A 26084-nucleotide genomic window follows, 5' to 3' on the forward strand; every position below is an offset into this window, starting at 1 on the left:
CACATGGAAATTAGACGGTTAGTGATGTTGGGGCGAACCCCAACCCTTTTTGTATTTCCCGCTCCAGTGACACATGGCAGATCGGCGAAAACGGTGGCGCTCGCCGATGAAGTCAGACATGCGCGTGTCATTGGCAACTGAGGGTAAATGGCTGTATGCATTGTCAGCTCCTTCAGCAACAATCGACCGGTTAGCGGCTTGGCGAATTGAGCCGGAGCTGATCCCGAGACCAACGGCGGAGTGAAATTGGTGATCTCGTCGCGCCTCGGCTTGTGAGCCGTTGTCCGTTGGCCTAAGTCAAGGACAATTTCCCCTCAGAAGCTACTCGGTGGCTGTTTGGAGGGGTGTCTCAGGAACCAAAGAAAATTGCATTCATTCGTCAGTTATAAAAATATACAAGAATTGGCTCAAGCTGGCGATTGCGCAGCTTCCCCGAATGACGGTTCTTCCGGTCGATTGAACAACGCTCTCCAACGGAGATACACCTCCATCAGGCCATTTCCTTCAACGCCGGCAAAAAAAAAAAATCACCAGCCGGGGACTTCGCGATGACTAGCTGTCGAGTTCAGCCGGCTAGCTCGACTTGGGTAGCGCGGTGAGTTGCTTCTCGATGGCCCTGCCCTTTAGCAGTTGGAGGGCCGAGATGGGCGGGACGGGCGCTTGGCTCCGTTCTTGCGCTCTGCTTCGCTGGGCTCTTCGGGTTCGGCTGGTTCTTCGCACTCTCTCGCCTTGACTACCGGGTTCAAGATGTCTTCCGGGGCGACGGCCGGCTGTGCGTCTTCGGCTGCTCGGAGATGGAGGCTCTTGAGGATGCTGGTGTCGATGCTCAGGGCCAGCCCGCTGGACACGAGGGTGGTGAAGAAGAGGATGGATGAGGCCTTCATGATGATGTTACCGGCAGATACTCTGGGGTGTGTGGTTGGTGTTGTTTGATGTTGGGAAGCTTTTGAAGACTGGTACTTTGAATTGTGATTTTGTATGTAGTGACCAACACCAGCAACCAGACGGCGTCACGACCGGTTTATATAACCAAGCACGGAATCGAGAAGCAAGCCATGATGCTGTCACTGCCAAACTCATGGCCATGTAAGGGGCCTCGGCGTCATCCGAGATCGCCGGCCTGACTCGCGAGGGCAATGCACAGCCCTACAGAGATTAATGCGGCGGATGTCGTTCGCGAGTCGGGTTCGGTTGATTGCCCTGCCATCGTGCACTTTTTATAGTTCGGCTGAAGTTTCATCTTTGTAGCTATGGACACCTCAGCTCCTAATATTGCAGTTTACGGTTGTGCAGCTTATTTGACGGACTATAACTCGACCCACTGACACTTCGAGAGGCTCATCAGTTGAAGAAGCTTCTCCAGAGTCCGTGTAAGTTCGTTCTCGGATCGGTTCTGGATCGTTGCCAAGTTTGTAACATCACGCTCCATGGTTCACGTCAGCAGAGCGTCCACTTATCATCGGGTCTCTGTCGAACGTCTTCGGGCATTCGGTGGCACCAATATGAACGCGTTGTCTGCGCCGTATAACCACCCATCCATGGCATATGTTGACTCATTCAATATGTCCAGTCTCAACAGCTGCATCTCTTGTTTAAATATGTACCTCTATGATTACCATCGTTCCTATGTTTTGATGTATTAGTTACACAACTACTCAGTAAAGACCTTGAACTCCACAAGACGGACTCTCTTGCCCTCCTGCGGCGTAACAAGAATACGCAGAGATTCGGTCGAGGCGCCCGTCCACTTGGCGTTGGTAATGCCATTGGCCAACGGCTCGTCGTATGTTGCACCGGCAACATCAACCCACTCGCCATCTAGAACCTGAACACGGTAACTGGCAGGAACATCGAAACCCTTCTCCTCGTTGGCGAAGAAGGCAATCTCGGCCCGGGCAGCCTGGATGGCCGAACCAAACTCGATGCTAACCCAATCCTCCGCGGTGCTGCCCTCGGGCGTGTCAAAGCCGTTCGCGATTGTGTCTTGGGTCCAGAACCAGATACGACCATCAAAGACATCGTGAAGACGGTTGATGTCGAAGTTTGAGACTGAGGTGTTGACGATGGGCGGCGTGGTATCGGCTTGAAGCTGGATGGACTGTGCCAGGGGCCGGGTGACGGAGACGGTGGAGCTGGTAATCTCGGCCGTCAGACGCTCGAGCTTGTCGGAGGATGCGACGACCTCGCCGTCAACCTCGACGCGGAGACCGGCTTCGCCGTAATGGTCACCGGTGGCATCCCACTGGACCGCAACCTCCCGGCCGTGGTACAAGATACGCTCGGCGCGGAAGTAGGAGATGGATGAGGGGTCTGCAAGGGGGTTGACCTCGAGAACGTTGTCCTCGCGGGGTCGAAGACCAACAAAACCGGACAGGATCAAGTCGACGTAGCCGGAGTGGAAGTAGTGATGGGAGCGGCCCAAGCCCACAATCGGCTCGCCCGTGTCGGGGTCGTAGTTCTCTTCAATGTCGAGGATGTTGTCGTAGTGTTTGTTGTAGTGCTGGTTGGCGTACTGCTTGAGAAGACGAGTATAGTCTCCCACGTTGACAAGTGAAGCCGAGTTCGGGTAGTGATCGAGGACATTGGCCAGCGAAGTCAGGACCTGCGTCGTCTGGTAGGGCCACGAGGGACCGTTCCAGTGGCATTCGGTCTGGGTGCCCTCGTAACGCCACACTCGCATGTAGTACTCGTACGAGGGCTCGACAGTCCGCAGTCCGAAGGGACCGCCGAGCTCATCGGAGCTGAGGGCGTGCTTCCAGGCCTCGCCGAACTTGGCATCGTCGTCGGGCAAGTCGTGCGCCCAAGGGACCAGTCCAGCAAGCTCACGTCCCCGGATGAAGTCCCAGTACGTGACGTTCTCATTGTTGACAAAGTATCGGTCAACGAAGTGCTCGAAGGTCGAGTTCCACATGTCCCTCTGGAAAGCTTCCTTGATCGCCTCGGCGCGGTTGTTGTACTCCTCAACCACGTCGTCAAGGCCGCCCTTCAAGGAGGCGATCTTGGCAATGGCCTTCGCATTGGCGAACTGGTACGCGTTGATCGTGGGGCGGAAAGCCTGGCCTCCGAAGAAGCCGTCATAGCCACCAGAAGCATCGATGCTGGAGATGGTGTACTCCGTGGCGTCGGCAATGGGCTCGATCCAGAAGAGACCCTTGGACTCGTCGTAGTGGTCGCCGACCCAGAGGTTGTAGACCCTCTGCATGTCATCGAGGAGGGAGAATCCGAGCTCGGGATCGCCGTCGACGAGGTAGTTGCGCCATACGCCGTCGGCCAGGCTCTCGGAGTACTGACGCGGGTTGCTGTCGGGGCTGTACATGAAGGTGGCGTAGTCCTGCTTGAAGCGCGGGTCGCGGCACCAGCGGCCCTCGGAGAGGTGGAAGATGGCGGCGCAGTTGTTGGAGGCCCAGGGCTGGGTCTGCCAGCCGACGTTGTCGATGAACTCGGTCGTGATGAAGCCGTACTTGGAGCCGACGTCTCGCTGGTGGGTCCGGAAGAGGTTCCAGCGGTAGTAGTAGACGTCGGTGATCTCCGTGTCGCTGGACTCGAAGAGAGGAATGCGGTCGCGGTACCACGGCGCGTCATTGCCGAAGTACTTCTCGGTCACGGCATCCGCATCGAGGGCGGCTTGGGCCAGACGCGCGCCCAAAGGGACGACGGCTAGAGTTGTCGAGAGCCTCATTGTCGCTTCGAGAATGGAGAATGGGCAAGCTCAGTAGCACGCTGATCCGAGTGAACTAGAAACCCTGGGGCGGCAACGCTCCGCCACTTTATACCGATGAAAGCTCGCATCACGGAATATTGATTAGTAGAGATGCTCGTTCTCGGGATCTCTGCAAGCCCAAGTCGCTTGACGTCCTCGTGAGCGCCATCGACTGACCCGGCCCCTTGGCTTCAACCACATTCCGTCGCTAGCGGACCCGCGGTTCTTGGAACCTGCATACCGCCCTGGATTAGCTACATGCGTGCCAATCGTACCGAACCGCTTCCGCCGGGATGACCCAGAACTACCGTGACCCTAACGGGTAGGACGGGTGACGATGACGATTGCGCGGGGGAGAACCGGGGTCACATCGGGGGGGCCGGGGTCCCCGCATCTCGGTCGATTGGCGCGCGAATGGAACGCCGGCGACTCAAGTCTTGCTTCTTGTTTGCGGGGACTGTAATTAAGCAGTATCTGAAGAGAACCATTAACAGGAACCGATGAACACGAGGGAAGTTGGGGTTGTGCCATTTGATCGGTTCGCGTATGTCGTACGACATGACCCAGGCACGGATTGTCTTCTATGTTCATTAGGCTTGGCATTCTTTGACGACGTAAAGTCGACTTAGCCGCGAATATGGTCGGAATCTCCCGCGTGTTGACTCAAGAGCCGTAAAGCAGGAGTAGGCAGCTTGAAATGGACTTGAGTCGTTTGCCGGTGGCCACAGCCGAACTGAAGTGATGAACTTCGAACACGTAGTGACCGACTTGAGGAGTCAGATTACCTCGACGTTCTCTTCACTGCCCGCATGATCTATGAAAGCTCTGGTACTTAAACGGTATTGCTGCATTCTCGAAAAGTTTGCGTGTGCCGATTGAAGACCTAACGAATGATAAGTTTAGAGTGTCAATGCCTCAAACCCAATTTCGAAATGACCTGGTAAACTCTTGTCGAGCATCATCTCGAGCATCGATCATACTTCAGGCCTTCTGCGGTGCATCGTACTCTGTGTCAGCATAATGGTCAGGAGGATACAATCGTGCGTTGTATCATAGTGATCGGCAGGATTACCATAGACTGAAGCTAGGAGGCAAGTAAGTAGAAACAAGTAGCTCCGGGTGCTCGATTTGACATGAGGTATCGCTTTCTTTACACAAAGATAGGTGGCGTTTCCCGATTCCACCACATAAACATCCCTAGTGTTCTCGTTTTCATCTGTAATATTTACGCATAGCAACGAGTGACTCCCAGAGCTGCTGGTCTTCTTCACTCCGATTATCACATCCGGCCGGGTTCACGCACCCAATCCACGCGCGATGCTCGGGCTCACAGACGGTTCCGATCTTCGGAAGAGTCCCGTCTTGAAAATACGCTCGAACGGCCCTGCCGGTGCAAATGGACGGGGCGGCATGCAAGCCATGCCCCTCCGTGTTCTGCTGCAGGACGACTGATCCGGGGAACAGGGTGGATGCACGATGAGCACTTGAGCACAACTATGTCAGCATTTTTACATGTCTGGGGGCTTCAAAAAGCGTCTTACTTTCTAAGAGGTGTAACGGGATCATAAGTGTTTCCGATGATGAGGAGCGGGTTCGAGGTGTTCGCCGTCCATGGCCCTGAGATGCAGTCAGAAGTGCCTTCAGTTGAAAGAGGAGGGAGTCGTGGCTTCTGATTCTCACCTTCTACTCTCCAAGCTGGCCTTGCTTGCCAGTTCATACAGATCATGTGAAGGCCGCCCCAAGTCGCTCCCAGAACGTCGCTTTGGTTACGGAGCACTTTGAAGTACTCCCGGAAATCCGCCTTGGTGGTGTTGCGTAGATCCGGACCGTCAGTGCAAGCAATAGCGTATTGGTAGCTTGGGGTCGACTGATCTCTGACGCATGCTTCGGAGTACAGTCCATCCCTTTGACATTCGTCGTTGATCGAGACCGGGGACAAGTCTCCGCCTGCCTTGAGAGCGGCGATGCTCGTCGCATTTCGATCCTGTAGGTCCTTCAGAATCTCAAAGTATGGCTCCACGAGCGCCTGGTTGTACATGGCATCACCCAGAAGATCCATTACATCCTCGTAGCCGATGACCATCGGCCCATGTTCGTGGGTGCCGGCCACTGGTATGGGATCCGTAAGCAGCGACTGTGTTAGACGCGCGATGCGGGCCGTGATGATCGATGGTGGCTTGTCCGGGAGGGCTAGAGGACACGCTCCCGGTGCTTGCTGGCAGTAGATTGCCCATTGCAACATGATCTGGTCGGTATCCTGGAGGTTCTTCAGCCAATCGGCGGCGTAATAATCGTCGACGTCCGCGATGCCGTCGATCAGAACACGAGATACGCGGTCGGGGTGCATCGCCGCGAAAGTCTGGCCGAGGATGCTTCCGTAAGAGACGCCCCAGTAGTTCAGTTTCTCGTGGCCCTTTTGCCAGCGTGTTCTCTGCAGAGCCTCTTGTCGTTCGGTGTGGGGGAGTTTGGTGCTTTCGCGCGAGGTTAGGATCTTGTGAGCCTCGATTTCTCTCCACTGAGCGTGACGTTCGATGATGGCGACGATGTCCTCCACGACTTGCGCGGTGTTCACAAACTCGGCCATATTCGGCTCGTCTCCATGGTGGTTGGCACAGCTCTCGCTGAACGCTCGATACTGTGCCCACGCAAGGTCGATGTAGGTATCCGAGATTCCAAAGTGGAAGCTACTGGCCTGGCTAGCCAGAAAATTCACTTCGGACTGCTTGTTGGGAAAACACTTGAGATGGGGCGTCGTGTTGTTCACGCCCCGCGAATCGAAGCCGATGATGTCAAAGTATTTCCCGTCTGAAAGGCCATCCAGAGACAGGTCGGAATGCGGCGCGTCCACGATTGTTTGCATGTAGCGGCCTTTGCGGACCACCTGGCCGACGCCGGAATTCCCGGGCCCGCCGGGGTTCAGGACGACGGCGCCGCCGTACCGGGGATCCGTCACGGGGACCTTGGCCGGGACTTTGATGACGGCGACGGCGGCCCTCGCAGGATTCGAGGTGTCGTTCCAGTTGATGGGCACCGAGACGCGGGCGCATTGCAGGCCCCCGAAACATGGGTGATAGGCTAATTGCTCCTGGGGCTGGATCTACGGAGCGATTGGATGTCAACCTCCAGGTCGGACTCGTTGAATGAGTCCACTCTCTCCAAGGGCAGCACAAGCACTCAATGTCAGACGCACCTCGAGCCAATCAAAGCCTCCTTCAACCGAAGCCGTGTTATCCTCGTGGTGTGACGGTTTGCCTCCTAGCGAAATGAACGATGACCTGGAGGCGTAGTACAGAAGTAATCCAAGAGTGACGGTGAAAATCTTGACCGCGGTTCTCTTGTCGATGTTGCTACCGTGAGGCCGATAGGCGTGTCTGGGCCCGCTGGGCAGGCTTTCACTGACAGGGGCGGACTTCTCCATTGCTCACTCTTCTTCGCGGATCGAAATGAGCGTGGTGCAGAGTCGGACGGACGGAGCGTCGGAGAGTCGACTGCTTGTTCAGGCTGAAGCCAAGAGAGTGGCCAAATCCAAAGTTCCACGGAGTTCGCAGGCTTCGAGCGGAATTTAACAAGCTCTACGAAAGAAATCTATGGTGCGTTAACGAGTGCCAGATCAGGCAGCTCTCAACGCTTCAACGCTGATTCGTGGTCAGCTACTCCGTACGCAGGCAACCTGCTGACATCTCTGCAGCCAGGTCGATGGCGCGAGTGGTTGACTTTACAATGGCTGTCGGAGAATTGTGCTGATGGATCGCAAAGTGAAGCAGCTTGATCTAACAGGGCATCTACGGAACCCGAAGTGTTCGGCGCACAGCATGCAGTGATTCACGGTCATGATACCTACCTACTGCGAACGCCGGCATCTAAGAGTTCCGGAAAGCTGGGTTCACCTGACGACGGAAATAAGACGGAGAGAATCGACGTGTCTGTAAGCATGAGGAATAAGCCCAGTTCAAATCAATATTACCAGACAAACAATAGTAATATGGTGATGGGTAGCCCCGATGATAGGTGTGATAGACGCTGTACCTCATAAGCGATATTGCTGACGTTACTCCACGCTGCCCACAATGCAGCTTGCCACATTTCAAGCTTACCGGAAGACTCCAGGCCATCAATCATGGTAAGATAAATCAACACGCAGCAGTCCTAGACCTAATGAAACGATAGGCGCTCTTGGCAGTCAGCTATGAGATTAGGCATTGCGACGTCTGCTCATAAAGATGCAAAAATGTTCTTGCGTGCATACTTGATAGATTCTTAGTACCGAGAATCCAGCTCTACTTCTTCTATGCCCCTAATGAGACTGATGTACCATATTTCAACATGATTCTGAATCGGTGAAGCTGTCGATGAATGAGTGTGTCCAATATGAACCCCGAGAGTGAGGAGACCTCGTTGACGAACCCTTTTCTTCAGGTAGAGCCAAGAACGTTCATCGGATAGCAAGTCCGAGCAGACGGATCAGCGTCCAAGCAAGCGGCCGACGCCCCCGCTCTGCTCCGAGAGCGAACAGTGTGATGAACGTGACGAATAAGATGCGATCCCCCCTTTAGCTCGACTGGCATCTCACTTCGACGACAGAGTTGCGGCCCCCAAAAAAGAACAGGGCTGAGTTCCTAGCGCTTACATTGCCGCGCCCGCTAACCAAGCTCGCGTAGCTGCTGTTTGGCTCTCGGCCTGTGGTGCTCCCGTTTCTAATTTCCAAGTGGCGGCTGCTCTTTTTTGGTGGCTTTTTTCTTCTTTCTTTTCGGGACTCTGTAATTACTTCGTGGCTGGGTTACTCACCAACGAACGTTATGGGACCAGGAAACATTCAAGCAGCAACGCGAAGGATTCAGAGTTTAGCATGGCCCTTGGGGATGTGCGGACGGCCCCCCTCAGAAGCCAGAAGTCTTCTTCAGCTTTCCCACCAGCAGTCGCTACCATCACGTCAATCCTTGCTTCTTCGAGGTTCAGCCCAACCCATTCAAACTGCGGGATGACGCCCAGATCTGCCAAGCAAAAGCCGGTAGACAAACCAGGGTGGGTCGAAGGATTCCGTGAAATGGAGACCTTTCTCGACTCTTACGTCCCGATCTGGTCTCACTCCACCGGGGACTTTGGTTGAGTCTGATATGCCTGATGCTTCTTTGGCGTGCTCGTCCTCTTCCTCTTGTGGTTCACGCAGGCTGCGACGACGTTGTACCCGGCCAATGATGAGGCTTCGCGCTGCTGCGAAGCCACCTCACTTGGCGACGATCCTTCAGAACAGAGAGCGGGAGGCGTCAAGGGGCGGAGTGTCAAACAGCCAGTCTGAGTTCGCGACGGTGAAGCTAAGCTCTGCTTGTCCCATCCACGTTCAAGCCCGTCCCGCTCCTCCCAGTCTGAGGTGGTGTACGGTCATCTCACCCCTTGCTGCGTGGCTGTCGTCTTTTAGATTGGGGTCGGCACTCACCTCCAGGCCCCCTGTCGTTGTGCTTACAGGTCCTTCAACCATTTCATCCTTATTACTCCCTTCCACATTCCACGTTTTCTAGGTCTTAGTGGTCGTTCCGGGTTTTCCTACGTGAATCGACGTCTCGTGCCCCAAAGACTTGACGACGAATATTGCACTCCCGGCACCCGAGTTCCGATACCAGACGACGAAGACACAACCTCTCGACGACACATCCCTCGGGATTCAAGACAAGCAACGGTCAGAAAGATCCGAGTCTAGCGGAAAGCGTCATAACATAACCGCCAAGATGACCGCGGCGAAGTTGGACTCGAACGCGTGGTATTTGGTCTCCGAGACCCGAGTCACCAACGTATCCGCTACGTTCAGAAACAACCTGCAGACCACGAACCAGGGTCTTCGAGTCTTTTCCTTGACGGCACAAGCATGGCAGTTCCAACCAGTGGGCAACGTCGACGGGCGTTACCTGGCGAGGTTGAACACGTCCGGAGTGAGGGAACAACTTTCGGTATGCTGGCGCTCAGACGAGGTACACCCGAGCAAGACGATCGGCTGCCTCAGGAATACGCAGTCGGACGAGTCTCAGCAATGGGACATCACTGAATGGGGTAGGTCTGAAGCAAGACTGGAGGAGGTGAATACTGGGAATCATAACTGACATGGCTAGGCGACGGCTCCTTCAAGTTCACCAACGTCGGGAACGGCAGCAACTACGTTTTGGACGTTCACCCGGGATCCAATCTCTTCATGTCCAGCGAGATCGAGGGCACCGAAGGCGTTTCCGACAAGCAGGTAGCGCAGCATTGGGTATTGTCGAGTGAACGCGCCGTCAACGATGGCGCATACTCGACTATCTACAGCGCGGGGGTAAGCTGATCTCAGTCGAACAAGGTGATGCCATGATGCTAACGTTTCGAAGACAACTCCCGTTACCTCAGCTACCTCGACCGGCACCGGAACTGCCGCGACAGGCTCATCCACACCCACCACCACCACTGGTTCTGGCGCGGCCGCCACGACCCCAACCTCCTCCTCCGAGTCAGACTCCTCAGCAGGCGGCCTCTCCTCCGGCGCCGCCGCCGGCATCGGTGTGGGCGTCTCCCTCGCCGCCGTCGCTCTCATCGGCGCCGCGGTCTTCTTCTGGTGGCGTCGCAGGAGGGCCGCAAAGGGCGCGGCAGCATCTTCAACCGAACATGGTCCAGACGGTCCTGGCATGGCCAAGCTCAGCCCCGGCACCAACCACGCCTCCACCGTTGCCTCTTCTCCTTCGCCCAACACGCCTCATAACGACTACTACGGCAACCAGGCCCAGGAGGCCAAGACGCTGGGTCACCTGCAGCCTCACTCACACGCCGCCGAGGCTGGCAACACTCCCATCTACGAGGCGCCTACCGAGACTCGCTACGAGTTGGACTCGGGCCTCGGCCACAACCATGGCGGACAGGCCCCTGCACAACTGGACGACACTACGAGACGATGAGAAACTCGTGAGGCAGCCGGGTGGGAGAGAATCGTGTGGTTATGCTCGAGAGAGAGTGCGCGGTACAAAACTTACGTATACCCTGTTCATGCCAGCCTTCCATCGGGGCTAGGTGGCCGTTCTGAATCTTCCGGTAGCTGGCGTTGGAAAATTTGGCAGTGCGTGGAAATAATGGTCGAAGATTATTCTAATGTACATAACCTTTACTTTGTACAATGGAGAGCGTTGCTGTGATCCTGCGAGATTTCTCTTTGATGTAGGGCACTCTGATGAATTTGGTTCTAACGCCGACTACGCACAGCTTCAGCCGTTGTGTAAAGGCTCCTCGCCGCCCAGGACATTTCAATGATTCATTACATGCAATCTGTCAAGTTACTCTGTCTCCCATCTACATATGACCCATTAGACCCTGCACTTAGAGACCGAAAGCTCCTTTGCCGCCGTCAAAATGTGACAGCCGCCATCTTCATGGTAGTATCTCAACTTTTTCCAATCGACTCCTCTACATGGATTGTCCTCACATTCTCAAACTCGATTCCCTGGGCATCCTCCGGGCTTGGCATTCTCTTGCCGCGTCTCTGGGTCATCTGGTCTTGGCCCATGGCAGATTGAATGTGGTTGGTCATGTAAACCGATGGGTCCTCAACAAACAGCGAGCAAATCAACGCAAACACACTGAAAGGAATGGTCACATAGAACACGATCTTGAAGGCGTGTCCGGCAGCAGCGCGAACAGCGACCCGCAGCGCAGTCTGGATCTCCGGAGTGATGCCCGGGACGTTGACCAACGCTCGGGGGTTGCCCAGGTTGTATTCGATCGCGGCCGGGATGATGAGCCCGAGGTCTGAGGGGTTGAGGCCGTTGCCAATGGCAGCGGCGGCCACTTCCTCGCCCGCGAACTCCCGGAACTTCTCTTGGAAGATGGTGTTGAAGATGGCGTTGCCGACGGCACCACCGCCCGATCTGAACGTACCCAACAGACCCATCGCAACGCCCAGGTTCGAGTGCGGGACGTGTAGACTGGCGATGGCATAGGATAGGATCGTCACCCACACAAACATAGGCACGCCGATGGCCGGGACGAATGCGTAGGCAAGCTTCTCGTTGGGGTAGACTGTTCCCGCGCTGGCACCGATGAAGATAGCCTGCAAAGCCATGCCGATGACGAGCTGCCACTTGATATATCCAACCTTGTGAGCGATCAGAGGCGCGAGCACACCGGTGAAGCCGATCATCAAGGTGTTCGGGAGTGAGAGTACCCCGATCTTGATGCCGTCTGTGGTGAACATGTACAGAGTGCCCTGCGGCAGCAGCGCGGACATGGCGTGGAAATTCATCCCCGAGACGAAGAGAACGACCAGCAAGACGGAGTACCGGCGGAACATGACGAACAGCTTCAAGGGGAACATTGGGTGCGCAGCAATCTTGAAGTCGTAGACAAAACCGCAAGCCAAGACGATGAAACCGACAACGATGGGGGCGATAGCGCCGGCGCTGTCCCATGGGTACGCCGGCGTGCCACCCCACGTGAGGCCGATGAGGGCCGTCGCCAAGCCGGCAGTGAAGAGGACCAGGCCAACCCAATCGACATCCCGAAGCTGTTGCAAACGAGACTTGTCATAGTCGCCGCGAGGCCGTGCGGTCGGGTGGTATGAGAACGCCGTGCCGATGAAGCCGATGACCTCGATGATGATGCCCAGGTTGAAGATCCAACGCCAGGAGGCATACTTGAACAGAGCATTGCCGAGGAGGACGGAGAGGATGCCCCTGGACGAGTCCCGAAATGGTCAGCGTACGTCCATCTTGGCTTCGCCTCGGCAGACGAACTGGCAGTAGTGCCGTGCGGGGATTCTCCAAGTTAACGAGGAGAGAGAGGGTGTGGTGGTGTTCGGTCGGCACAACGCCTGTTCAGGTCGGCCGCCAAATCTGACTGCCGAAGAAAGAACCCCCAACACCAAACTCCAAAACAGAGTTTCTGACTCGGGGAAAACGTTCGAACTATGCGACGCGGAAGACGGGAGCGAAAAGAGGAAAAGGGTCAGATGGTTCGGACTCACCAGGGAACCGCGATGCCAGACTCTAATATGCCCAGGCCAAGGGATCGCCACTTGTTTGGAAGCATCTCGGGAACGCCGGCGTACGAGACGAAGACGAAGCCGGTGCCTAGGCCGATGAGAGTTTCGGCCGCGATGAGCATGGAGATGTCCTTCGCCGTCGTTGCGACGATGCAGCCGATGGCCACGGTGGCCTGGCCGCCGAGGACCAAGATGCGCCGGCCGAAGATGTCGCTGAGCGGTCCCGCGAGGGAGAAGGAGCATGCCGTCGAGAGAGACCATGAACCGACGACCCAGGCTAGTGATTCCTGTCCGCCCAGCTCATTTGTGATTTGGACGACGATGGACGCGACTGCGAGGAACGCGAGTCCGACCGACGGCCCGAACGAAAGAGCCATAGACTGCGATCAGTTAGCCACAACTGCAATTTCGTGGGGCTAGAAGTTCTTACAAAAATTGCGATCCATGTCTTGATACTGACACGTGCCTCCGTTGGGTTATCCTCCAACGCGGCGCGATGGGGGTCTTCTTCGAACTCGATGGCGGCCTTGGCCTCCTGGGCCATTCGCATCTTCAACTCCCGCTCGCGACCCATTCTAGAGGACTCGTTGTAAGACATATTGGCGGTGCGAGACGACAGAAGACGAGAGGTTGCTGTCAAAGACTGCAGAAACGTGTCTCATTCCATTGTGCCCATCTGCAAAAACCCACGGACATGGCTCGAGCCTTATTATAACATCGAAGTGATCCAGAAGTGATGATCCGAGCTCTGTTCCTGCGGGGAACGCCCAAAAGCTTAATGATGAGCAATGGCACTTTGCAGTATGTGCCGTGTGATCGGGAGTGTGACCAGGACAGGCGCGAGCCGGGGTTGATCGACCTTCTCCTGATGCAACCTGGCGGGGATTGAGCTGCCATCGACTAGCGCGACGACGTCGTCGCTGGAGAGGAGGGGGTCGGCAGATACAACTACTGCAAAACCACGACTGTTACATGAAAACCTTCGCGAATAAGCTTTCGTGTCGTGGACGGCAGCCGCGCTCGAGAATGGATGGAGGGATTGCTCTGGGTTTGGGTGCCAGCACTTGGAGTTGGAACCGCATGGCACGTCAGGGGTGTCCATTGGTCGATGCTGCGGTGACAGTCGTTCTGGCCTCTGTGACGGTAACCGTGGTCTTCGAAGCGAGCGTTCTTCTTGGTTACGCCATCCCGTCTTTCCCGAGCGAAGGGTTGGCCGTGGTTGTGGACAGGATTTGAGCAAAGGGCATCGTGTTACTGAGTTTGGGAAATCGGATTTTCCTATTTCGGAGTGTAGAGTTACCGATTTGGCTTGAGAAACTGAGTCAGCCTGATACAGAGGATCAGTCGGCAGTGATACATATAGAGTTGACATGATTGAACACTCGTAACAGAACCAAGCCTTCTCTCTCTGCGACCTCGTGTCATCGTTACGGGAAATGCTACAGAAGCGCTATGCGCGTTTGAGATAGTGGCCTAAGACCGGCACAGCTATCGAGGATTGAATCAAGAGTGTGAGCATAAGCGTGACTGTAAACTTCTACTGATGATCGAAAGCTTCAAATTCAAGTACTTCAGTCATAGCCGAGAGAATGAGAAGGAATGAGTCGACAGACAACAAGTATAATATTATACAATTACTGCGTATCAGCGGTGTGTCAAACACTGCATGATACTAATAATCCAAATACAAAATCCAAAAAGAAAACCATATACCTCTAGAAACCCCAATGTTGATGCCAGCAACTATTAGTACTATTCCTCCTTTTCAATCTAGCTCCTACTCTCCAAACGCCGATGCTATTCTGAAAGCGCTGAAATTGCTGAATTAGGCGGTGAAAGCAACTGCCTTGGGAGCGGCAGGCTTAGGGGCGGGAGCCGCAGGAGCAGGCGCCGGGGCCTTGGGAGCGGGCGCGGCGGGAGCAGCCGGCGCAGCGGGCTTCGGGGCGGGAGCCTTGGGAGCGGCGGGAGCAGCCGCGTTCGGAGCGGCTCCGGGCGCGGCGGCGATGGGAGCGGGGGCCCCCGCAGCCGGAGCAGGTGGGGCGACGGCGTCGGGTTCGGGCTTCTCGCCCTGGGGCTTCTTGCCCTTCTTGCCCTTCTTACCCTTCTTGCCCTTCTTTCCCTTCTTGCCCTTCTTCTTCTTCTTCTTGCCCTGAGCGTCGACCTCGCCGTCATCCTCCTCGTCTTCCTCGATCTCGAAGGCGTCCTCTTCCCATTCCTCGACTTCGTTCTCGGCCTCGGGCTGAGGAGCCGGAGTCAATGCCGTAGGGACTTGGCGGCCGGCAAGATCCGAGATCGCCATGTCACTGTATGTGTTAGTCAAGTGGAATCCAGAGAAGATGATGCTACTGCTTACGTGATAGTGGAGTCTTCATCCTTTGAGACGGAGACGGGAAGAGCGTTGATGCTGACCGCCAGGGCCGACAGGGCGATGATGGAGTTGAGGAACTTCATGTTGAAGATGGAAGAAAGTCGAAGTAGACTAGAGAAGAGATGAATAAGGCTGGAAGTTGTTGTTGAAGAGATGAGAGCTGGATGAGTAGATGAGTGAAGAGATGAGTGTGTGATGATGAGAAAAAAGAAACACCTTCATCGGGATATTGGCCACGTCTTTATACGGATTCATCTCACATAGAAACCTCCAACAGCCCACGCGATCTTTAGCCGTTTGCTGTCAACAAACATGCCTTCAACCGGCCGGTGACGTGAATGTAGGTCGTCTCAACTCGTCCACGAAAAGGCTCTCGGCAGTCCGCGATGGTACCGTAACTCAATCAGGGCGTGCAAACCGAGACCCGGGTGCTCCGTGTGGTGGTGGTTCGTGACTTACCGCGAACCCGACCCTGCCGTAATGATCACGAACCACATGGTCCCAGCTCCTCCGTGAGGCTCTTTCTGAGTTGGGAAACTCTTTTCGAAGTGACCCCAGCTTCAGCGTTTGGACCAAAGCGTGGCATCTCACCGGCCGCGAAGGTGATTGGCGCCGGGGCTGTGGGTTGTCTGCTCTGGATTTCACCTACACGGACATGTCCAGGGCGAAGAAAAAGCCGTTCGTCCAGTCTCACAAACCCGCCTGACATTGACAAGCCGGTTTTCTTTCAAAGTTGCGTGGGCCGGTTGCTCTCCCGAGAAGCTTTTTCTTCGTCGTTGGTCCGAAATTCGACGGTCACGTATGGCGAGTACGAACACAGCGCACTGTGAACCTTATGGTCTAGATCACGATGGGCCAGGATGAGTTGTAGGTGACGTCTTGCTTCCCAGTCGGCCTCTTTTGTTCCATGCAGCATTCTACGTCTTCTCTTGCATGCTGTTTGAGACGCGCACAGTCACTCGCAAGCCGCCTTAGTGGCCAGTACTCGTACAACTGCTCCGTCTGAATTCTCTCTTCGCCGTTCCTAGGCAGAGCGCACGATTTGCAAATATGAGAAACGATTGATTATCCTTCCGGATCGGATGTACCGCGCTGTCTAAGCCACATTGAATCGAATCAACCTTTTGCTCGTCGTGATGGTGAAGCCTAGGCCTCCAAACCTGAGCGTGAGTTTACCCTCATCACGACTCTGAACGGACAACTAGAGGATTGAATGTGCTCCGGCGAACAGAAGAAAGCTTCATCACAGAGAGGATTAATCGGCCGGAATAAGGTACGAAGGTTGTGAATGTTGAGTCAACTGCCCATGGTCTCTTCAGACACCTTCGTTGATAGGGGACTCCATCATGTTGACGACATACCTCCATGTCCGCACTTATCCCACCGGGAAGATCCAAAGATGGGCTAAAATAGCATCAATGACAGATGCAGTCAAACCAGCAGCTCACTGCATAATGGCACATCTGTCACGGAAACGTTGGCCAGTTCACCAGCATAATTCCCCAGCATCTTGATGATGGTGGGCGGTCCAAGTCACAGTGACAGCAAACCGCCCGTTGGAACGCCTGCTCGCCGAAGTCATTGAGTTCTGCTCGAGCCAACAACGCACGCTCACGGCCCGTTTCACAGCAATCACCCAAAAGAAACAACGACATCGTCCGCGCTCGGCTCCGCCGGGAAACGTCCAGCAGAGTCGGCAGGAAGCCGAAGAGCGGTTCGCATCCCCTATCATCAGGTCAGACGAACTTGACGTTGAGCAGCAAAATGGAGCCCTCCGTTTGCTCTGAGGCTAAAAGATAGTCGCTGTCAAAGTCGAGTCATTCCCGCATGACGCTATGTCGTTGTGAGATTTCGTCCCCGAAATGGCCCCCTGCTCCTCGGTTTTGTCAATATGCACGGTCCGGCCCGAGATCATGTTTAAGCCGCCTCACAACGTGGCCGTAAGCCTGGGGAGCATCGACAACCCTATGCAGGTACGATGCTTAAAGCAATCTCCCAAAGCCTCAGTCTTGATAAACCCAGAAAAAGGTCACGCGCCGGTTGGAAAACTTCTTATTTCATCTCGTCTGTTGAATTCTAGAAAAAAACGGCTCGCAGGCGTTTCCGCGCTGCGCGTCCTGCTTGGTGGAATCGGCCCGCTGCTCCTGCTCGTATATCGGATCGACCTGGGACTTGACAGATACAGTTGAAAGTAGGCTTTCAAAGTTGTCCTAGGTTTCGGTCCATGGAGGCAGCCGATCATATAACCTACCCAGCTGCGCTTTGCGTCCTTCGGCCTGCTCGCGTCGATGACGTCCCCGACTGAATACTCTTCTGCCAGCGCAACTGCTCCCCGATGCCATTATGCATCGCCGTTGCACTTTCAAATTCCGATGAGACTGGTATGCATTTGATGAATGGCATGTAGATAGCTCGAGCCTTCATCGTGGCTTGAGGCACCGACATCAAGGTGGTCGGCGCACCGGTAGCCCCGTTATCGGACAAGACTTTGTTTCTGACAAGCTTATTTGGTCAACTGCCGAACAATGCTCGGCGTTTGCCTAATCCGCAAACTTCTATGTAAGCTTTAATCTGAAGAGAAATGATTTCGGAGACTATTCAGTGCCTGAGCCCAGGGGCAATGGTCAAGTGAGGACTCATGGGAGTCTTTTTAGGTCCCTCGATCATGGACCAGTGCCACGACCATCATGGTTCATCATTGTGATTCCACCTCATCATATACTTCTCAATCTCCTTGGTACCACCAAACTTGCCAACTAGACCCTCATTACCTGCAATGCCCAGTTGCTTCTCATGTTCTACGATCTCCTTTGCCCAGTACCCATTATCAATCTCCCACGTCCCAAGATCCTCGAAACCAAGCCTCTTGTAGAGGCCATAACCTTCCGCCGAAGCCACCAAGAAAGTCGGGACCCTCTCAGCGTCGCTGATGTCGACAACGCTCCGCAAAAGCTTGGCCCCGATACCCTTTCGCTGATGTTCCGGATCGACCATGATATGCTTAATATCTAAGGATTAAATCATCAGCAACTTTTTTTTTTCGGAAGCTCGCACCTCGGAGAGAGGGCAGTTCGTGATCAAGGCTCATCAAGGGTTCCCACAATTGTGTTTCCGCCCGCCCACAGCCTTCTCGTAGCACTCGTCCATCTCGTCCTCCCTCGGATGACCAAAGCGCTCCCATAGCTCCTTCATATGGCCCTTGATCGCGAACAGATTTTTCGCGGGAGGCGGAACTTGGACGGAACTTTCTTGCGCCTCCACTGGTGCTGTCGTAGAGTCTGGCTTTGTTTCATCCACGACGTGGTATCTGATGAAGCCGACGACGGCGTCCGATTCCGCGAGGACCGCGACCAGAAAGTGGTTCTTGGGGTCCTGCAGCACGGCGTGTGTATTGAGGGGTATGATTTCTTCCAGCTTACGTTCGAAGAAGGCTTCGTAAAAGTCGTCGAACTGGTTGAGGGCGGCGTGGTGGACTCGCCCGATGGCGCCGGCGTCTGCTTGCGTAGCGCTGCGAATGCGGATTTTTGAGGTTGAAGCCATGATTGGCGAATGAGTAGATCTCACTGCGTTGACCGTCAGCTTCTCAATTGACGATTTCATTTGTTGCGGGATGGGCACGTATTTATGTGCGAAATGCGTAAGATTCGGGAATTATTTTAAAGCCGGCTATTGGCTTCGGAGGGTCGGGGGATGCTAAGCTCGTGGCTAGTCCGTCCCCGGGCCGGCGAAGTGGGGGTCATCGGCTGACTCACCCGGCGTGCGCCGCTGGAAAATGCGGAACGTTCCCAAAAGGGCTGAAATTTGACGTCCCAGTATGGTCATCATAGCACCCCAAGCCAAGTGGGTGGCCATTGGTTGTTTGCAACTCAAAGTCTGTTGGAGAATTGATGATACAGGTAATTGATGATTATGGCAGCGAGAATTTTAATTAGATTCATGATCATCAGGATCTGAGAGTTGCAAGCAGTCCTCTGGGATACTGCACTTGGTAGACGACACCGAGTGTTATCGCATGAAGTGCCCTATGCCCAACTCATTCGGACTTTGACTGTATGAGCATGGTTGACGGGCGGATACTCCGCAGTCACTGTTTTTTCCAGCTGCTTTTCAGTATCGGTTAGGCATGCTGTTACTACATGATTTCACTGCTTTCTACCACTGGGTAGATATCAGAGCCGCAGCCCACGCAATAAATCAAATGGATAGGATAGAGTAGGCGGGAAACTGCGAGGAGGAAAAACTGTTGCGTTTGGATGGGTCCCATGGATAACCACAACCTTGGTGGCACACCACAGCTAACTCCGGTGAGCAGACGCGTCTCCTATCTAAGGCGAGTCGCGCAGATCAAAGTTCGCGATAATTCAGAGACTGACAGATGTAAATGGAATCTTCTACCTCCTCTGACTCTACCTTGAGTCTTCGCAACCTTGTGAAGCCATGATCTATCTCCGTTGATGTCAAATATCTGTACATAGAGAACCCCCCATTCCCGTCTTTGGATTCCTCTCTTCATGGAAAACTCATCACTCACCCCCTTATAAGTACCAACAAGATCAAGTTTTCCATAAGACAATTCATTATTCAAGATGGCAGTCAAAAATCTCTCAAACCCAGACTCAGCCTGGCAGAAGGCCATCGACCTCACAGCCTCAGTCGACACACGCCGATCGAAAGGCGAAGGATCAAAGAACATCCTCAAAAACTACCTCAGCCTGCAAGCGTTCATCACTCCAAAATCCGCCGTATCCATCTGCCGCCAGTCGCACGCCATGACCAAACGCGACCACCTCGAACTCATCGGCGAGGGCAGCACTGCCCGGATCTGGGACCTCGCCAGCCGCAGCCAGGTCGTCAAGCAGTCCAAGCCGGGCCGCACCTACAAGGACCTCGTGCGCGATTTCTGTTCTCACGCCGGCGTCTACGAGGACTTCGACCAGCTTAAGGCGGCAGTGTGCGTCCCGCGGCCGGTCGAGATCATGGACGCCAAGATCGTCGGGGACTGGTGCGCCCATCGCCTCAAGAGGCGCGAGATCCCCGACGACGCCGCGCTCGTGCAGGCCGGGACGGGTCTCATGGTCACCGAGAGGATCCTCCCCGTGCCCAGGGAGATCCGCGCCGCGCTGATCATGATGTTCTGTCCGCAGCCCCAACGTCTCGCGGCGCTCATGGACCCTAAGAACAACAACTGCCTCATCCGCCTCTACCTCGGCCGCTACGACGAGACCCCGCGTACCAACGACGACCGCGGCTTCAGCCTGCGGGACTTCGAGCTGACGCTCGACAAGATGGAGCAGCTCGGGATCGACCCCGTGCAGTTCGCGCACCCGATGGCCGAGGCGCTGGCCGTGATGCACTGGAAGTCGAGATGCGACGCCGCGGGGGTGGAGTTCGTCCTCGGCACGTCGCCCGACGTGCAGGCCAACAAGATGTGGATGAACACGCCCGGCGAATCGACGCAGCGCCGCGTGGCCGGCGGGAACCCCCCGGGCCTGCACTGGGCGGTTCGGGTGTGGGCGTTGGATTTCGACAAGGTCAGAGACGTCAGGCCCACGGAAAGGGGCGTGGATAAGGCCGCCAGGGCGTATCTGGACAACAAGCCGTTCTTCCCCGAGCCCGTGGCCGTGCCGCGCGAGATGGGATGCAAGAGGTACCATCTCTGGCAGTGTTTTAAGAACACGTATCGACGGACTAGTGCGATGTTGTTGGGGGAGAGGTTTTGGCTGGCAGGGATGTTTTTACAACATATCAAATAGTTATGAATGTTTGAATATCGCCCATGTCAACAGTGTTAGACATGAGAGACATTTTCTTCTCAGCATACGTAATTTGTCAGTCATCCTCTGAGTAGGACCTGCCTTGTCATGATCAGAAAAGCTCAGCTTTCTTCTGCAGAATGTGCTGCAACAAGCGAGCCTCTTTCCATCAAACATCTCTTCCTCCACCAAGACTCAAGAAACTCTCAAACGATGAAGACACTGGAGGTTTCATATACTTGAATGATGAATTTAAGATCCTATTATAATAAGAGAATAGTGATCTAAAAGAAATTAAAATCATGACAAAACCTTTTCTCTTCCATCATGACGATGTACTTGCGTCAAATATTGATGAGAGTATACTGCTTTTTCTTTCTTCACGACACTAGAAAACCGCAACATATACTCAAACTCCTAGGGTCTGTCTTAAGTTTGTTGTCATCGTACTGCTTCTCGCCCTTGGCATCGTCTTTGAGGCAAAACGCGTCCGCGCCGGCAGGCTACTAAGTTTAGGCATCTGTTCATAATGGTACAATGCTATCAAGGTATTAAATTTTACCATTATTTCGAACCTAGCTTTGGCCAGTCTAGAAACCACCCTTTCCAGTCCATATACCCCCTACTGCTTTCCACTGATCACCACTCCAAGACTTCAGAATCCTCGGGTATCACCGCGAGCACACAACTCCGGGCCACCTGCTGACTCGATCTATTGATCGCGTGTTCATTCTCGACCCGCTCGAGGTTCAAGGAAAGGGAGAAGACTTTAAAATCACCACACCTTGGAGAGCAAAGGTTCACTTGAAACGTAAAAACGTAGCCTCTGAGGACTGAATATGGCAAAGACAGGAATCGAGTTAAAATAATGGGCTGCTCCATGGTATTGCGGCAATATGTGGCTGCATCTGGAAAGTATATATCAGCATGTATAGCTTTCTGGAGGAAGCAGTTACCTAATCAGATACCAGGTAAGCATAGTGTTGCGCATCAAATTGCTGTCATTAGTCCCCAAGGAGCAACCCCTTTGGCCGTCCAGTGCCTAGTCACTGACTGCTTCGTACAGGCGACACGAAGTTGCCAGCGATGAAAAACGGTCGGTAGGAGGCATTCAGCCTGAACTCTTCGCACCCAGCAACAAATCAATGTCGCAGGATGAGCTAACCGCATCCCGAACGCCGCCAGAGACTGGTGATTGGCCAGGGTGGCTCAAGTCGGCAAGTGCCCCTGCAGGACCTGATGAAGCTGCCGCCGTGGCGCCGATGCAGCCGAAGTGGATGTAACGTTGGTCGGCAGTGGGGTCCGAAGCCGTTGATGGGAGATCCCGGAACCGATAGCTTTCAACCGGCGCGCCGATTGCCAGCGGGCGGGAGAGAAATGCATTAGAATCGCATTGACGAGTCGATGGACAAACACGATTGGAGCGCAAAAGCGGCTCGACCTGACGGCGTTTGAGCCTAGAAGTCTGATTTATGGGTGCCTGATCTTCAGTTTCGCCCCACGCCATGTGAAAGGAGGGATGACAAGACGCTTGACAAGACCGGATCCTGGGACGAATGCCAAGTGCCGAGCGGGTAGACTCTTGGAGTCCTGCATTGTTGGACCGTGTTTGGTCGGCTTTTGGCGCGCGCGGCGGCGGTTCATCAGTTCGCTTGTGGCCTGGTTTCTGGAGAGAATCCGGGGATCCATGGTATCGGAAACGAGCACAGGTGCCCCGATTTCCCCAGGATTGGCACGAAGTCAAGCATCGCCGGCGCCATGTCCGCTGCTTCGACGGCGCGACGTGTCATCGGATGGAAGCAGTGTGAGCAGCAACCGGCAGTCTGGTCAGGCGTGCCAATACGTGCCAGTCGCTTGTCTGCAGCGGTGATGCATGGTGTTGATCGGAAGATGTCGAGTTCGGATTTAGCCAGCATCCGAACCAACACGAGGAGAGAGACTTCGGCCGAGTGCCGCCTTGAAGTAGGAAGGAGCAACACTAACCGGAATCAACCGGAATAGCCATCGAACACTGCACTCGCAATGAAAGTATCTAGCAAACAAACTCGAGAAACCACGACGAAAATGACGCTGGCTGGAGTGAAATGGTGCAAGTTTACCGCTCCAGTCTCGTTTTCTCAGTGGCCTCCTTCCACACGAGCCCCGGCGCTCTTTCCGGGGAGCTACAGGTGGATTCTACGGGTGCGGGTCAGCAAACGCGCCTTTCCTCTTTGGGCCAAAGATGACGACGATCTTCTTTGAGCCCCAGAAAACTGCCCGAGGCACCCACTGCCGACCCGCTAATCGGTACGTACCGCGATGTTGGTGCCGTCACCAGAAAAGAGAACAATTTGATGGCAGGAGCGATACGATAATGGATGGGTGGTGACTTCCAGAGTTCGTCCGTGATTTTCGAGAATTGCTTAGATAAACACGGCTAAAACTTTTCTCAATTGATGCCTTCTCTCTCTCAAGATATGACTGGTACGGGTGAATAATAAGGTACTCACAAACATTCTTCGATGTCAAACAACTGCCCCCAATTTTCCCCAAGCGGTTCCCCTCTTCTCCTCTTCTTCCCCCAAGTAATCCCCTTCTTTTCCCCTCACTCCAACACTCGCAATCCCGTCGGCGGTTGTCCCCGTGTTCTGACCGGGACTGACCCTCTCTCCGGCCGGCCTCTCACCACTTCGACACAGTCAAACCAGCACTAACATGACTCCACACGTTAAATCCCCCGGACCGCACCCAAGACGACAAGACCATGTCCTTGGCCCTCGCCCGTACATGACGTCGTCACGCACCAGGACCGTCGACATTCTCGCCCTCTGATACGTGCGCTTATCAAAAGTCGATGATTAAGCCGTTCTGCCACCTTAGAATGGCTTCAGCCCGCACGCGACAAACCATGCTTTGCTCTGCTCTGCTCGCTCTCGCGCGACGGGCCACGCCTTTCCCGTCTCTTATTCTTGCATCCGCAGCAAAAGGCCCTGCCGCTGGATCCACTGTCCGCCCAACCTGCCTCTGCCGCGGTGAACGACTAACGACCTAACGGCCTCCCATTGGCGAGCAAGGGGCCGACGCGGACTGAGAAATATGGCACCTCCGGTTGTTACGTCTTTGGACCAATTCCTTTAACAGCCGCACTTCGGTGATATACGTCGGTCGACCGCGGCGTTGCGTTCTCTATAAAATCAGCCGACCTGCCGCGTCTCCTTGGTACTCTCTCTGCTCTCTCGTGGATCTAGGTCTCAGCATCGCAGCGTATCATTCTCGTCTGCTTCACCCCCAGTACACTCGCCCATCATGTATCGTATATGGAACATCTACGGTATGTACCCCGGCCTTGGCCTGACCCCATTCCCACGTTCTCGCATGCTGATCAGTCATCTCCAGCACTCGCCGCCTTTGGCACCATCGGCGGCATGCTCTTCGGCTTCGACATCAGCTCCATGAGTGCCTGGATCGGAGCCGATGCCTACATGGAGTTCTTCGGCCACCCGTCATCCACCCTGCAGGGTGGCATCACCGCCTCCATGTCCGGAGGCTCCCTCGTCGGCGCCCTCGTCGCCGGTTTCCTCGCTGATCTGTGGGGCCGCCGCGGCGCCCTGAAGCTCGCCTCCGTCATCTGGATTATCGGTGCCGTCCTTCAATGCTCGTCCCAGAACGTTGCCCATCTCATCGTCGGTCGTGTCGTCAGCGGTCTCGCCATCGGTATCACCAGTTCCCAGTGCTGCGTTTACCTTGCCGAGCTCGCCCCCTCCCGTATCCGGGGCCGCATCGTCGGTATCCAGCAGTGGTCCATCGAATGGGGTATCCTCATCATGTACCTCATCTCATACGGCTGCGTCGTCTCTATTCCCGACGACCCCAAGGCCTTCCGCATCGCCTGGGGCGTCCAGGGCATCCCCGGTCTCATCCTCGGTGTTGCTCTCTTCTTCTTCCCCGAGTCTCCTCGTTGGCTGGCCCAGAAGGACCGTTGGGAGGAGTGCCATGAGGTCCTTGCCCACCTGCACGGCGGTGGCGATCGGGATTCCCCCGTGGTACTCGCTGAGCTGGACGAGGTTAAGGAGGCTGCCCGCGTCGCTGCTGAGTCCAAGAACGTCAGCTTTTTGGGTCTATTCGGCCCCAAGATCTGGAAGCGCACCCTCGCCGGCTGCAGTGTCCAGGTCTGGCAACAACTCCTCGGAGGCAACGTCATGCTCTACTACCTTGTCTACATCTTCAACATGGCCGGCATGGTCAGTTTCAACACCCGCTTTCTAATGGTATCCGAACCACAGCTAACCCTTCACAGAGCGGAAACACCGCCCTCACCTCGTCCATCATTCAGTACGTCATCTTCCTCGTCACGACCGGCGCGATCCTCCCCATCATCGACCGCCTCGGCCGCCGCCCTCTCCTCATCGGAGGTGCCATCATCTGCTGCATCATCCACTTCACCACCGGCGCCGTCATGGCCGTGCACGGACACGCCGTCGACTCGGTGGACGGCAACGAGATCCTCAAGTGGTCCATCCAGGGCCCTCCCGCCAAGGCCGTCATCTCCCTCTGCTACATCTTCGTCGGCGTCTACGGCCTCACCTGGGCCCCCATCGGCTGGATCTACGCCTCCGAGGTCTTCCCCCTCAAATACCGCGCCACTGGTGTCGGCCTGGCCGCCGCATCCAACTGGGCCTTCAACCTCGCCCTCGCCTTCTTCGTGCCGCCCGCCTTCACCAACATCCAGTGGAAGACATATATGATCTTCGGCACCTTCTGCTTCGTCATGACCTTCCACATCTTCTTCACGTACCCCGAGACCTCCGGCAAGACACTCGAGGAGATTGACGAGCTCTTCGACTCCAACATCCCGGCCTGGCGCAGCCGCAGCGCCGGCATCCGCTTTGAGGATCGTGTCGCGGCCGCCGAGGATAAGAAGGATAACTTCAGGGAGGCAACCCACTCCGAGAAGGTTTAGAGAGAGATACCCCGTCATTTATCGAACAATGCACATGCGCAGACTTCAGCGAAAGTTAGACATTTAATACCACATGAATTTGAGTTACCTGACGTCCTCTTCTCGAATGCTTGAAGATTTGACGGCGACCGGACGAACACGTTCAACCGTCAATTCAAATGGCAGCGTGTTCCTCCCTTACCAACATTTGGCTAACATGACAATGCGTGGCCGACTCCAGTATGTACAACTTTCCAGAAGAGTTACAAATTCGATTTACACGAGTGTTCCTCCTTCTAATCCGCAGTGGCTGTCATCGTTGTGTAACCATCATGTGATCGCAGCCTCCGAATAAA

The 26084-nt window shown here is 55.0% G+C and overlaps 8 protein-coding genes across 8 annotated transcripts; 2 read left to right on the forward strand and 6 right to left on the reverse strand.

Annotated features, from left to right (window-relative positions):
• Nucleotides 1-623: 623 nt before the first annotated feature.
• Nucleotides 624-884, reverse strand: CkaCkLH20_07651 (uncharacterized protein; the record flags this gene model as incomplete). Its single annotated transcript, XM_038890368.1, has 1 exon — nt 624-884. The coding sequence occupies one exon, from the start codon at nt 882-884 to the stop codon at nt 624-626; it is 261 nt and encodes an 86-aa protein (XP_038744418.1).
• Nucleotides 885-1651: 767 nt separating this feature from the next.
• On the reverse strand, nt 1652-3679 carry CkaCkLH20_07652 (uncharacterized protein; the record flags this gene model as incomplete). Its single annotated transcript, XM_038890369.1, has 1 exon — nt 1652-3679. The coding sequence occupies one exon, from the start codon at nt 3677-3679 to the stop codon at nt 1652-1654; it is 2028 nt and encodes a 675-aa protein (XP_038744419.1).
• A 1233-nt stretch (nt 3680-4912) lies between these two features.
• CkaCkLH20_07653 (uncharacterized protein) lies at nt 4913-7118 on the reverse strand (the record flags this gene model as incomplete). Its single annotated transcript, XM_038890370.1, has 4 exons — nt 4913-5183; nt 5242-5317; nt 5381-6797; nt 6891-7118. The coding sequence occupies 4 exons, from the start codon at nt 7116-7118 to the stop codon at nt 4913-4915; spliced, it is 1992 nt and encodes a 663-aa protein (XP_038744420.1).
• Nucleotides 7119-9423: 2305 nt separating this feature from the next.
• Nucleotides 9424-10614, forward strand: CkaCkLH20_07654 (uncharacterized protein; the record flags this gene model as incomplete). The annotated part of the gene is made up of 3 exons (XM_038890371.1): nt 9424-9742; nt 9802-10001; nt 10054-10614. The coding sequence occupies 3 exons, from the start codon at nt 9424-9426 to the stop codon at nt 10612-10614; spliced, it is 1080 nt and encodes a 359-aa protein (XP_038744421.1).
• Nucleotides 10615-11093: 479 nt separating this feature from the next.
• Nucleotides 11094-13287, reverse strand: CkaCkLH20_07655 (uncharacterized protein; the record flags this gene model as incomplete). Its single annotated transcript, XM_038890372.1, has 3 exons — nt 11094-12381; nt 12672-13069; nt 13120-13287. 3 exons carry the CDS (start codon nt 13285-13287, stop codon nt 11094-11096), a joined length of 1854 nt encoding a protein of 617 aa, XP_038744422.1.
• Nucleotides 13288-14514: 1227 nt separating this feature from the next.
• On the reverse strand, nt 14515-15140 carry CkaCkLH20_07656 (uncharacterized protein; the record flags this gene model as incomplete). Its single annotated transcript, XM_038890373.1, has 2 exons — nt 14515-14992; nt 15043-15140. 2 exons carry the CDS (start codon nt 15138-15140, stop codon nt 14515-14517), a joined length of 576 nt encoding a protein of 191 aa, XP_038744423.1.
• A 2602-nt stretch (nt 15141-17742) lies between these two features.
• CkaCkLH20_07657 (acetyltransferase) lies at nt 17743-18597 on the reverse strand (the record flags this gene model as incomplete). Its single annotated transcript, XM_038890374.1, has 2 exons — nt 17743-18065; nt 18159-18597. 2 exons carry the CDS (start codon nt 18595-18597, stop codon nt 17743-17745), a joined length of 762 nt encoding a protein of 253 aa, XP_038744424.1.
• Nucleotides 18598-19643: 1046 nt separating this feature from the next.
• On the forward strand, nt 19644-25749 carry CkaCkLH20_07658 (uncharacterized protein; the record flags this gene model as incomplete). The annotated part of the gene is made up of 4 exons (XM_038890375.1): nt 19644-20704; nt 24053-24120; nt 24186-25030; nt 25087-25749. The coding sequence occupies 4 exons, from the start codon at nt 19644-19646 to the stop codon at nt 25747-25749; spliced, it is 2637 nt and encodes an 878-aa protein (XP_038744425.1).
• Nucleotides 25750-26084: the final 335 nt, after the last annotated feature.

Source organism: Colletotrichum karsti (assembly GCF_011947395.1).
Source record: "Colletotrichum karsti strain CkLH20 chromosome Unknown Scaffold24, whole genome shotgun sequence".
Classification (NCBI taxonomy): Eukaryota; Fungi; Ascomycota; class Sordariomycetes; order Glomerellales; family Glomerellaceae; genus Colletotrichum; species Colletotrichum karsti.